The sequence below is a fragment of the Gymnoscopelus microlampas genome (assembly GCF_963454915.1).
Source record: "Gymnoscopelus microlampas genome assembly, chromosome: 2".
Lineage (NCBI taxonomy): Eukaryota > Metazoa > Chordata > Actinopteri > Myctophiformes > Myctophidae > Gymnoscopelus > Gymnoscopelus microlampas.
The window spans coordinates 5,493,011-5,506,681 of NC_139939.1; the positions used below are offsets into that span (position 1 = coordinate 5,493,011).

At 43.0% G+C, this 13,671-nt stretch overlaps 2 protein-coding genes across 2 annotated transcripts; both read right to left on the bottom strand.

The window, feature by feature from the left end:
• Positions 1–2,649: 2,649 nt before the first annotated feature.
• Positions 2,650–3,780, bottom strand: LOC311057493 (creatine kinase, testis isozyme-like; the record flags this gene model as incomplete). The annotated part of the gene is made up of 1 exon (XM_084074453.1): positions 2,650–3,780. One exon carries the CDS (start codon positions 3,778–3,780, stop codon positions 2,650–2,652), a length of 1,131 nt encoding a protein of 376 aa, XP_083930579.1.
• A 3,277-nt stretch (positions 3,781–7,057) lies between these two features.
• LOC311057761 (creatine kinase, testis isozyme-like) lies at positions 7,058–8,188 on the bottom strand (the record flags this gene model as incomplete). Its single annotated transcript, XM_084074813.1, has 1 exon — positions 7,058–8,188. The coding sequence occupies one exon, from the start codon at positions 8,186–8,188 to the stop codon at positions 7,058–7,060; it is 1,131 nt and encodes a 376-aa protein (XP_083930939.1).
• Between the last annotated feature and the right edge of the window lie 5,483 nt (positions 8,189–13,671).

Here is a 13,671-nt window from a genome sequence, read left to right on the forward strand (position 1 = left end):
TTTATGTAGATCCTTTGGTTTTAATTTTGGTTGTATATGTTATCTATGAATTCTAATTGACTGTTGTTCATCCCTATGGATGGTTTTGGCACTGTAAAGCAATTTGTAAGACTGTTTTTGAAAAGTGCTTTATATATAAAGTTTATTATTATATTATTATTATTATTATAGCTAGGCTGTGTTCACTGAGTCTTTCCTAAGTTCTGGGTCGTGCTCAGTTAGTCTGCAAATGTATATTCTGTTTTTAGTGTTAGATAGCATTCCATGGTTTTGGGTTGTCTTTTTCCAGTATGTCAGGTAGCTTTCTTTTTGTTTTCTTATTCATCTGGTTAAGTCTATGGGTCTATGGGACCAGCTGACTAAGGGGGCATCCCTGTAGGTTTTCTTTATGGTTGAGGGCTATGCTATGGAGCGTAAGAGCTGTTTACACTTAATGTACAAGTATAGACCTATTTGGCCGGGGGACCACCATCTGAAACTATTTTGGGCCAGGGGACCCCCATATAAGGCAAGTGTTGTTAAAATATTTAAAACATAAAAAAAAATAGCAGAAGCTATTGTGACGCATAATTATTGCAGGTCATTGTGAGCTTGTAGATCATCTATTTTCACATAGCCGATGTATATAGGTTTAACTTATTTTGATGCTACAGTATATTAACTAATTTCACTGGGGACCTCCTGGAACCTCCTCAGTCCTCAATAGCCCCTGGGGTCCCAGGATCCCAGTTTGAGAACCACTGGTCTAGACTCTAGAGCATTGTCATTGTATGTTAGAAAAGGTTGTTGTTTATTGGATGAATAACTAAGTAATAAAATAAGATGTGTGTCGTCATTGAAAAAAGTAGACCTAAAAAAGAAATAACTATAATAAACCAGTTCCAAACAAACACAAAGTAGGCCTGTTATGCCTCTGAGACATAACTCTAATGTCCTGTTAAAGAAAAGAACAGAGGAAAATGACTTAAACATGGTAGACCACTTCTTCCCAAGAGCTATCTTTGACCCAGTGAACAATCAGCCATTCTGTACAACATATTTTTTATAAAAAATAAAAAATATAAAATTGAAAACATAGATTTCCCACATCATTAAAATAGAATGCAAAAATAAGTAAATGCTGCCTTCCACTCGCTACGTCCTATCCAGCATCATGGTCTGGAGCTCTGCAGTGTTGCTAGCTCAGTGTCCACATACTGTAGGTGGTGCACCTCTTTCCCCTCCTAGCGGTGCCTTGGGTTGGCTACCACGGTGTCAGGGACCAAGCCAGCCTCGTCCTCATCTCTCTGACCTTGTCTGTGACCCGCGGGAGGCCTCCATAGAGGTCCACGTTTCTGATGTGGTCACCCCATGTGACAGCAAGTACAATAGGCTCGCCATTTTGGAGAGAGATTGGGCCTCTTCTTACTTCCTTCACAGGTGTTACCAATGATACTAACAAAGGCTCTGTTCCATTCTGGTCAAACAGAGTCACGGTGCTGATATTGTTCATGTTGGCTCATTGGAGACACTGGTACACCAGTGGGTCTCAAAGTGTTGTCCAGGGACCCTCATGGTTCCTTGAGGGGGTTCCAAATGGCCCCTTAAAAGGTGTGTAACTCTGATGGTGTACAAATGGAACCAAATGTAAGGGTCCATTTGGTTCCATTTGTTCACTCTCAGAGTAATGGGGGTCCTTGAAATTAAAAGGTTTGAGAACCACTGTGCTGCATGAAGTATCATTGGTAAAACCTGTGAAGGAAGTAAGGAAGAGGCCCAATATCTTTCCAATATGGCTACTGTGCGTCTATGTCTCAGCCCCATACAACAGAACTGATTCCACTGTACCCAAGAACAGCCACCTTGCCCTCCGGACCTAATCCTTTTCCTCCATAATTAAATACAATGCACTACGAGTCATTACATCTCTTGTTAGCTGCATGTTATATACACTTTCAAAAAGTAGATCTTTAGAAAAAGAATGATAATTAGTGGTTTTATGTAAATCAAACCCCTAAAGACATTTGTGTGCAGGGTAGAACCGCTAGTTTCCAGTATAATAAAGGTTCTGAACAATAAAGCTGTGGACAACCACTGGTTTTATCTTAGAAAAGAAAAAAAAGATTTCAGAAAGAGAGTGACTTGACCCTGGTAGAACACTGTACTTCAGAAATTGAAACACAATGAGAGCTATCTTCTAACAAATAAAAAACAAATTGCACGTACGAAAAAATTAAGTAAATAAATGACACACCTAAGGTCACATTTTACAAATCATAGGTCAACTTTATTTATCTGAAATCAAAACAAGGGGTATTCTGGACCTCTGATCACTTTTATGAGCAGCAATATGTAACACCCGAGATTCAAACCTAGAGATCGCGCATGGGATAGAAAACATTTACCACTAAGTCAAGAGGAAATCTCCCTGTCCAGGGAGGATATACGGCCTTTGGCTTCAGGCTGATGCTACTCTGCTACAGATACTGTAGATCAGAAGGTCTTGTGTCCCATAGCCTATGTCTAATAATTATTTTTTTCTTCTTCCTATCAGCTAATTCACACCAGAGCAGATCATCTGTATCTATCTGGTTCTGTATTCTGCATTGTCCTCGGTCACTCCAGCCACCTGCATGACCTCTACTACCCTATGTCTAATAGTCAGAGAACTTATTTTGGGGCCGGTATAATGTCGTCAATGGACTCCCCTGCCTCCAGCTTCTTCTCCAGGTCAACCAGCAGCTTGACTCCGTCTATCACCATCTGCACCAGCTCCACCTCAGAGAAGCCCAGTCTGTCAGCATTGGAGATGTCAAACACACCGCCCGTAGAAGCCGTGTCAACACCACCGGTTCCACGCTTCTGGAGCCTTAGGTTCTTGAGAACCTCCTCAAATTTGCTGTGTTCGCTCATTTTGGGCAGCTTGACGTGCACTCCTGCACGCAGGCCGGTTCCCAGGTTAGAGGGGCAGGTCAGCACGTAGCCCAGGTGTTCGTTCCACATGAATTCATGTCCTTTCGCTTTGAACAGCTCTTCAATCTTGGTGAGGCCGGTGCAGAAGCGGTTGAAGACTTCCTTCATGTTTCCACCGTTCTCCATGGAGATGACGCGCAGGTGGTCCTCCTCATTGACCCACACCAGGAAGGTCTTGTTGTCATTATGCCAGATGCCCCTGGCATCGGGCCAGTCGCGGCCCATCCCAGCGGACAGCAGCAGAGGAGAGACTGGCTTGTCGAAAAGGAAGTGGTCGTCAATGAGCTGCTGTTGCTCGGCGTCTGTCATGTCCTTGAGAGCGAAGTACTTGCCCTTCAGATCACCTGTCAGAGATGCCAGAGCGTCAATGGACAGTTTCTCCACAGCCCGCCTCTCTCCACGGGTGCAGTGTGGTGGCAAGGAGAGCCCGCGAATGCTCCTGCCAGTTCGGACGCGGGAGCTCAGGACGTAGGCGGGATCCAGGTCATCTCCACCCTTCAGGTTGTCAGGGTTGATGTCGGTCTTGTGTTTGTCTGAGGCTTTGTAGCCTCCGTGCCTGTCCTCGATCACGGGGTCCAGCAGCTCCTTGAAGACTTCGTACGTCTCCTCGTCTCCAGCCACGCAGCCCACGGTCATAATGAAGGGATGGCCAGGATTGTCAACCCCGGTTTGAATGACATCGTTGATGGTGTATCCGCTGGGGGTGACACGCTCTCGCAGTGTCTTGTACATGTCCTTGGTGAGGACCTTGGCCATGTGGTTGTTGTGCTTGCTTAGATCTGGGTATTCTTCCTCAGCTGTCATTCCCCTGAGGTTCATTCTGGCCATATGGCCAGCTAGCGTTTCCACGTCTGACATTTTGTTCAGAGTCAGAATCAGAATCAGGATCAGAACAAATCTTTCAATAGCTGATTCTTTCCTTTTGAGAGAATTCACAAATTCCTTAGTATATCTTTGGTGTTTCTACATCTGAAGGCAATTTCATCTCCGAAACCTTACATATGCCTGTCGAGCTCTGGTCTGACGTCACACGTAACACAAACCATTCACTCACAACGCTGTTGTCTGCATGTCTTGAATCATTGTGACATCCCGATGTCCACAGCTTGCTGGCGGGCGCCTTGGGGATAAACACAATTCACGTAATTGAATACATATCGTCACGAAAACGTATCGCGATATATCGTGGGACGATATATCGGCACACCCCTAGTTTAGATAGATTACTAGGTTTGATGTGAGTTTGAGGTGAACTGTTAACCTTGCTTACTGTAAGTCGCATGGAAAAATAGTGTCTGCTAAATGCCTAAATTGTAAACTTTACCTGCCTCTGACTCAACACTGGCAAGACCAAGGAAATGGTTGAAGACAATCACAATTCCGGTCCCCAGTGTCATTCACGGGGAGGTGGTGGATATCGTGGAAAGTTCGTAGCGCACCTGAACAAGCAACTGAACTGGACTGACAACTCTGATGCCCTCTACACATACAGGGCCAGAGTAGACTGTTCTTTCTGAGGAAACTCAGGTCCTTTGGGGTGCGCTTTACAATGGTTCATTCATTCATACGGGGGGGGGGGGACATTGGGAGGTGAAGCAGCGAACAGTCGACGCCAGCGTCCTCACTTTTCCCACATTCACACACCAATGGTGGCAAGCTAGCGCCGACCAACTCATTGGAGGCAATGTAGGGTTCAATGTCTTGCTCAAGGACACTTCGACACTATCTCTGGGGGAGCCCAGGATCGAACTGGGAACCTCACGGTTCCCATCCGACCGCTCTACCGGCCACTCTACCCCTGAGCCACTGCCACCCAAGGAACATCAGGTCATTACTGTGAGGACATTATCTAACATGGCTACTGTGTGTTTTCACATTATTTATTTTGTCCTGCATAATGCAAGCTTTGTTTGGGGTGTATACTGTTGTATACTATTGTTCATTATTGATGCTGTTTCTTTTTTTGTGTGATGTTTTAACCATGCTGTGTCTGGTACTTTACCTGTAACTGCATCTTAACTGCTGTGCTCCCTCTTGAGACTGAATTTCCCCTGTGGGATCATTGAAGGTCTTATCTTCTTACCTGGTATCCTAGTTTCTTTGAATCTCTACATTGTTCTCTTTGCACTGTTCTTAGGCAATCATTTACCTTGGTTGGTTGACTAGGGTTCTTGCCATTTACTCATTTTACAATTGTAAGTTGCTCGCCTAAATTGTACATTTTAATACTTAAAAGAGAGAAATAATAGGGCAAGAAGTAAAACAGATTTGGTAACCAGTGATATAGCAATGACAAGGAAACAGAAAGCAAGGTGTATAAAGCTTGTGGGAAAAGAAAAGGGCTTTTTCTTTTTTACCAGTACGCTCCTAAGATGCACCGGACCAGCCTGAATTTGGCTTGAGGCGTGGTGGAACCCATTACTCTGCACTACTTCCAAAGTATCTAATCTATCTTCTATGCAATTAACAGTTATGTATTCAAATATGATTCATGAAAACAAATGAAACAAATAAATAGTATTAATAAAATGCAACATCAAGTCCTTACAACAGGGATATGCTTATAACAAAGAACAACAAAGATCTGAATAGATCGAAATGTTGACAAGAAATAAAAATAAAGCGGCGCTTTTTCAGCATCACCAGTGTGCAGAGTCTATTTTTTTATGACACTTTTTCTTGTCTTGCACCTGGGCCACGGATGTGCGTGCGTTACCTTCTTCATATAACAACTCATGATAGCTGGATTGTATACACTTGGAATGTCAAACAATGAACTGTGTTTATAAAAACGCAAATAGACCTTCAAAAAATAACTATAAACGGATGAACAAAGCAGCTGCACTTTAATACACACTTGGCCATTCAAACAATTAAATAGGAAAATACAAAGGTGCAGTGCAATTGATTCTACCTATAATGTATTAAAACCTAAGACATTGAGGTAGAACTGCAAGTTTCCTGTAAAATAAATATTCTGAACAACGAAGCTGTAGACAAGGGCTGTTGAACAAATAAACATCTAGAAAATAAGAACAAACTGAATTAACTTGAAATTGGTTAGACTTTATTTCCTAATTAACCAACAGCACCATGAGAGCTATATTCTAACCAATGTCAGCAATCAACCATTCTGTATAAAACATCAAATAAATAAAATAATAAACAAATACAAAAACATTATAAAATATTTAAGTAAATAATAATCATCATCATGATTCACCATCAAGTGTCATTTCAATATATAGAGATAATAAGCATATGCTTATAACTCCTAACTGGGTTCTATATACACTTATATACACAAACATAACACCGTAATTGTATGTGTACCAACTCCGTACGTCATTCAGATGGAATCTCACATTTCCTGTCAAAGAAACATTCCCAATAATATAGATCTTAGGAAAACAAATCTAAGATTTTGAGAATAAGAGCAAAAATGAACTTAAACTTGGTAGACCACAAGTTCCCAACAACACAATGAGAGCTATCTTCTAACCAATGTCCATAAACAATCAACGTTCTGTATTTGTATAAGATAACTTAAATAAATAAAAAGGATCAACACATCATGTCAACCTTATTTATCTGAAACCAAAACAGGGGGTGCTCCATACCTCTGACCACCTTTATCGAAAGTGATTCAAGTAAAAGTAAAAAGGTCCCAACGAGTCAAATAAAAATGTAATGAAAAAGAAGCACATAAGATAATAATCACCTTCATCATAACATGGCGCAGTAAAATAAAAGTTCTGAAAAACAAAGATGTGGACAAGGGCCATTGGTTTTATCTTAGAAAAAAAAAACTACAAAAATGTGAAATAAAAATGACTTAACCCTGGTGGACCACATTATCTAAACAACAACAAAATGAGATCTATCTTCTAACAAATATCAACAATTAACCGTTATGTATATAAAAAATATATATAAAATTATTTAAAAAAAAAAAGTTTGGGAAAAAAGATTACAAATCAAATTAAAAAAGAATATAGGTCAACCTTATTAATCTGAGATCAAAATAGGGGGAATTCCCCGAACTCTGACAACTTCAGCAGTGATACAATAAAGAATAGCCCCCCATGTTTCATATTCAGAGAACTTATTTCGGGGCCGGTACCATGCCGTCGATGGACTCTCCTGCCTCCAGCTTCTTCTCCATGTCAACCAGCAGCTTGACTCCGTCTATCACCATCTGCACCAGCTCCACCTCAGAGAAGCCCAGTCTGTCAGCATTGGAGATGTCAAACACACCGCCCGTAGAAGCCGTGTCAACACCACCGGTTCCGCGCTTCTGGAGCCTTAGGTTCGTGAGAATCTCCTCAAATTTGCCGTGTTCGCTCATTTTGGGCAGCTTGACGTGCACTCCTGCACGCAGGCCGGTTCCCAGGTTAGAGGGGCAGGTCAGCACGTAGCCCAGGTGTTCGTTCCACATGAATGGATGTCCGTTCGCTTTGAACAGCTCTTCAATCTTGGTGAGGCCGGTGCAGAAGCGGTTGAAGACTTCCTTCATGTTTCCACCGTTCTCCATGGAGATGACGCGCAGGTGGTCCTCCTCATTGACCCACACCAGGAAGGTCTTGTTGTCATTATGCCAGATGCCCCTGGCATCGGGCCAGTCGCGGCCCATCCCAGCGGACAGCAGCAGAGGAGAGACTGGCTTGTCGAAAAGGAAGTGGTCGTCAATGAGCTGCTGTTGCTCGGCGTCTGTCATGTCCTTGAGAGCGAAGTACTTGCCCTTCAGATCACCTGTCAGAGATGCCAGAGCGTCAATGGACAGTTTCTCCACAGCCCGCCTCTCTCCACGGGTGCAGTGTGGCGGCAAGGAGAGCCCACGAATGCTCCTGCCAGTTCGGACGCGGGAGCTCAGGACGTAGGCGGGATCCAGGTCATCTCCACCCTTCAGGTTGTCAGGGTTGATGTCGGTCTTGTGTTTGTCTGAGGCTTTGTAGCCTCCGTGCCTGTCCTCGATCACGGGGTCCAGCAGCTCCTTGAAGACTTCGTACGTCTCCTCGTCTCCAGCCACGCAGCCCACCGTCATAATGAAGGGATGGCCAGGATTGTCAACCCCTGTCTGAATGACACCTTCGATGGTGAATCCGCTGGGGGTGACACGCTCTCGCAGTGTCTTGTACATGTCCTTGGTGAGAACCTTGGCCATGTGGTTGTTGTGCTTGCTTAGATCTGGGTATTCGTCCTCAGCTGTCATTCCCCTGAGGTTCATCCTGGCCATATGGCCAGCTAGATTTTCCACGTCTGACATTTTGATCTGTTCTGAATGCAAGAATTCTCAAATCCTTATTCTTGTTCCTCTATCTCTGTCTTTCTATATCCTGAAGACATCTTCATCTCTGACACCTTATATATGCTGACCGAGCTCTGGTCTGACGTCATACGTAACACAAACCGTTGCCTTACAGCCGGCATGTCCTGAAGTTACCACTCTGTGTCCAAGGCTTGCTGGTTGCAGGCTAGGGTTGAGGCCAAAGAGCATGTGCACTAGGGTTTGAGGCCATAGAGAATGTGCACTAGGGTTTGAGGCCACATAGAGCATGTGCACTAGGGTTTGAGGCCACATAGAGCATGTGCACTAGGGTTTGAGGCCACATAGTAGAGTATGTGCACTGGGGTTTGAAGACATAGTAGAGCATGTGCACTAGGGTTTGAGGACACATAGGGCATGTGCACTAAGGTTTGAGGACATAGTAGTAGAGCATGTGCACTAGGGTTTGACGCCATAGAGCGCTAGGGTTTGAGGCCACAGAGAGCATGTGCACTAGGGGTTGAAGACATAGTAGAGTATGTGCACTAGGGTTTGAGGCCACATAGAGCATGTGCACTAGGGTTTGAGTACATAGTAGAGCATGTGCACTAGGGTTTGAAGCCATAGAGCATGTGCACTAGGTTTGACGCCATAGAGCACTAGGGTTTGACGCCATAGAGCACTAGGATTTGAGGCCATAGAGCACTAGGTTTGACGCCATAGAGCACTAGGGTTTGAGGCCATAGAGCACTAGGTTTGACGCCATAGAGCACTAGGGTTTGACGCCATAGAGCACTAGGGTTTGACGTCATAGAGCACTAGGGTTTGACGCCATAGAGCACTAGGGTTTGACGCCATAGAGCACTAGGGTTTGACGCCATAGAGCACTAGGGTTTGACGCCATAGAGCACTAGGGTTTGACGCCATACATACAGCATGTGCACTAGGTTTGAGGCCATATCACCATGTGCAGTAGGGTTTGAGGCCATAGTGCAGTATGTGCAGTAGGGTTTGAGGCCATAGTACAGTATGTGCACTAGGGTTTGAGGCCATAGTACAGTATGTGCACTAGGGTTTGAGGCCATAGTACAGTATGTGCACTAGGGATTGTGTATTGTGTATGTGTAACACAAACACAAAACATACATGCATACACATGCATATATGTATCTACATGTACACGTACACGCATGTACACTTATGTACATTTGATTGATTTTACAAACTTACAGATTTGCACTTTATCTGGTATACCTCTTGAAAGAGTCCAACATTATAAGTATGTGGGCATATGGATTGATGATAAATTCACCTTCAAATTTCATATCGATAACCGGGTCAAATCATTGCGGGCAAAACTATGTTTACTGTACAGAAATAAATGTTGTTTCCCTTTATTTTGCAGGGGAAAAAATCATACAGGCTGTCCTACTCTCAGTCCTAGATTATGGGGACATCATTTATAGATATGCTGCTACCACCACCCTTAAGCCCCTAGATGCCATCTACCACTCTGCTCTCAGGTTCATCACAGGTTATCCATACAACACACATCATTGCACTTTATACACTACAGTTGGATGGCCCTACAGTATCTCTCCATGAGACGAGACCATCATTGGTACATATATATATTTATAAAGCACTTTTAAATAAATCCCCAACATATATTTCATCACTGTTAAAACCAAATACTTCCACCCTTCACACACGCTCTCAGGAATACATCCCATTATTAGTCCCAAAGGCCAACACCGAGCTAGGCAAATCAGCTTTCAGGTTTAGCGCCCCCTTCACCTGGAATGAATTACAACACACTTTAAAAATGGATTCCATGGTCTCACTGGGTCAATTTAAAAACTTGCTTGCCAATCTTGTTGTTTTAGATTGTCACTGTTTTAATTAAAGGAGTAGTTCACCCAAAAAATGACTTATTTTCTATCAATTGCACACCCCATGAAGCCTTGAATCCATGGATTTATTTGTGTTTTTGTCGCATTCCTAAGCTAATAATTTGATTCCTGTCTCCTACCGGCCAATGTATCCGGTAGGACACACAAAGTAGATTATTTGTGTCTCCTACCGGAAATACACCCGGGCATCAAATTATTGGCTTATTGGATTATTACTTAAAATAATTCCATGTATTCAAGGCTTCATGGGGTGTGTAATTGATAGAAAATAAATCATTTTTTGGGTGAACTCCTCCTTTAAGCTGTCTTTATTACTGTTTTATTTTGTTGGTTTGTGTTTTCACATCTATAACTTGTTTATCCTGTTGTTTTTATTCATCATTATTATTTACACTGTTGTATATGCTTGTAATCTCGGCATCATTGAAAATGAGGGCTCTGCCCTCAATGTATCCCCGAGAAAGTAAATAAAGGTTGAATGAATGAATGAATGTACACACATGCAAAACATTAGTAATGATTAAAAGACTGAATTATAAGCTCAACAATGGTTAAAAGCCAGTAAGGAGAAAAGATTAGTCTTAAGTAAAGACTTATTTCCTACCCGGTGTCCTACCCAAGAAAAAAACTTGATGAATGGAATTAATCAGAGACTCCACGTACTGTAACAACAGCAAAACAAAAGAAAATCTGTCCATAAGGTCCAAAACATCGATCATTTACATTCTGTTCTATCGAAGTCTGCTGAGAATCCAAAGAAGAAGAAATTTGAAAATTGAGAATAAACACCCGGAAGCTAAACCGGCTCATGCACGAGTGAGGAACCGTAGGGTTCAACCGGAGCTTATTCACATGCACGCGGGCGCCCAGGCGGGTGCGTCTTTCGCACACGAGCCGGTTCGGTAGTGTTTTAAAAACGTATTTTCTCGTTCTATAACCATAGAAGAACATATAGAACGTGAAGAGATAGAACAGACACCGGACTGCATTATAAGCATTTTATATTGTTTTGCTGTTGTTGTTTGCATTCTCCATTTTTTGATTCTGGATTACTAAAACTCTGCGCAAGTCAAAGACAACACAGGTAGGTAAATGATAGACGTAAGGTAATTTCTTGAATTATTCCTTTAAAAAACGTGATGGACATTGACTGGGCAGATCTAATAAAGAGGGGCAGGCTATTCCAAAACCTAGGGGCGGAGATAAAGGGGGCCAGACCATTTAGAGCTTTAAAAACTAAATAATAAAAGCTGGAGTGAGGCCAAAACTGTAACAGCAGTATTCTGGACTAGCTGCAGGCAAGTAAGCCATGACTGATCAATGCCAGAGTATAAGACATTACAGTAATAAAGCCTAGAAGAAATAAAGGCATGGATTACCCATGTCCAGTTGTTTCAGAGGGAGATAGGCTTTAAAGATGGAATGCCATGATATTTTTCAACCCTAAAACCTGATCATAAGGTATTATTATTATGTAAGGATTTAAAAAAAAAAAAAAAGTGTACAGAAATTGTATAAAATGTTTTTATGTGGACACGCCTCCAGTTCATTAAGTATGCCTGGTTCTCACCTTAGCACCTCCTCCACCACCTTAGCACCACCCACCTGTCCTAGTCCCTCCTCCTCCTCATGCCCACACCTGTTGTGTTATGATAATGAGGGGGAGGGTATGTTTTTTGGGGGCTCTGTGATGTCACTAAAGGGCTGTTTCTCTATTGGCACGTTTGACCCTCAAGATTTCAGCCTCCAGGAAGAAACTCCAAATAATCAGAGAAGACATAAAACACCATAAAACCACCTCCGGGGGGCTTAATGAAGTTCTATCAACCTCATAGACACATGAAAAACAGAAAAAGTGCAAAAACATGGCACCAGCTCTTTAACCAAGGAGGTTTAAGTAATCTGTATAAGAAAACTGTGACTGTCTAGATTAGAATGGTCCTTGACTCTTACCAGTATATGTATGTGTTTCATTCTCACCTGAATTTAAATCTGCACCTCTACTGCATCATATCTTATCTTATCTTATTTCCCATTCTCAGCTTGTCTTGATTTTCATGGTGAACATGCTGGAGAGAAAAATAGAAATAAAGTGAAGTGACCAGTTCATCAAAAACTGATGGCTTTCTGTTTTAAATGTTCGCCTAACATGCCCAAAATAGGGAAGCCAGGTTGATAGTGGTTCAATATAAAATGTGTGATGAAGCAACATGATTTTAATGCACAGGACAATTGCAAAAGAACATACAGTATATTGGCACGTGTGTTGCCCGGCGGTGGTGGCGGCAGTGGCTCAGGGGTAGACTGGAGGGATAGCAACCGCGAGGTTCCCTGTTCGATCCCGGGCTCCCCCAGAGTTAGTGTCGAAGTGTCCTTGAGCAAGACACTGAACCCCTAATCTGAGTTCCCAGAAGTTTTCGCCAGCTCTGGCGAGGAACTTCTGGGCCAGAGCCCTGGTATTTGTGGGCGGGATGTACCTTACGCTCTGAATCTGAGCGGACACGCCTCTTACCGGTCTGAGAGCTGTGCAACTCGTCTAAAAAGTCCGACGAGAGGCAAACAGCAGTACACAACAATGGCGGCCGAAATTTCTCAAGGGGAAATTGCTTCCCGTCGATCCTATTTAGATGCAACACCCACTGCATGTGGATCCCGCCCCCTTTTCTTCATTGGCTGTTGATTTGAATCACAACGCAGTGGCCGCGCCCCTGCTGTCCAAGCTCCGACGCTAACCCTCCCAGACTACTGAACCCCTAATTGCTCCCGATGAGCAGGTTGGTGCATAGCATGGTTTCCTCTGCCATGGGTGATTCACCCAATGTATGTTAAGCGCTTTGGATGAAAGCGCTATATAAATGCACCTTCGACCTTAAGTGACCAGCTCATCAAAAACTGATGGCTTTCTGAAAATAGTTTAAAATAGGAGTCTTCAACGTTTTCAGGCCAAGGACCCCCTGGCTGAGAGAGAGATGAAGCAGGGACCCCCTACTCTATATTGTATAAAATTGTGTTTCAGATAAAACTTTTTCCCCTCTACACCTATAACTCTTTGCCGAAAATAGCCGATCTACAAGCTTTAGTATTCTGAACATTTTGAGCACCTCAGTAAATCTGTAGCGTTAACGATTTAGCAGACAGAGCCATGTTGGAAGTAATGCACCGGTTATGGTCATTTTAAAAAGGGCGTGGTCATTTTCAGGTATTTCGTCCCGGATAGAGAATTAGTCAACGTTCCTAAATTGTTCCCCGGGGTCATAGTAGCCAAGAACAGTTGAGATATTCTCTCCTAAATTAAGTGCATACATATCTTAGCTACGTCCTCTACTACAGTAGGAGAAGGAAGAACTAGCTCTTAACCAATAGGTCACACAATCAAAACATATTTTCCCCTTGGATTCCTTATTACGCAGCTCCCCAAATAAGCCACGCCCATTCCCATCTATCACTGGATTCCGGGTGCTTCATGCGCTTGTAAGCAACTTTCATTCAAATGAATAGGTGGAGGCGGGGCCGTCTGCTCTCTAGATAATTATAACTCCA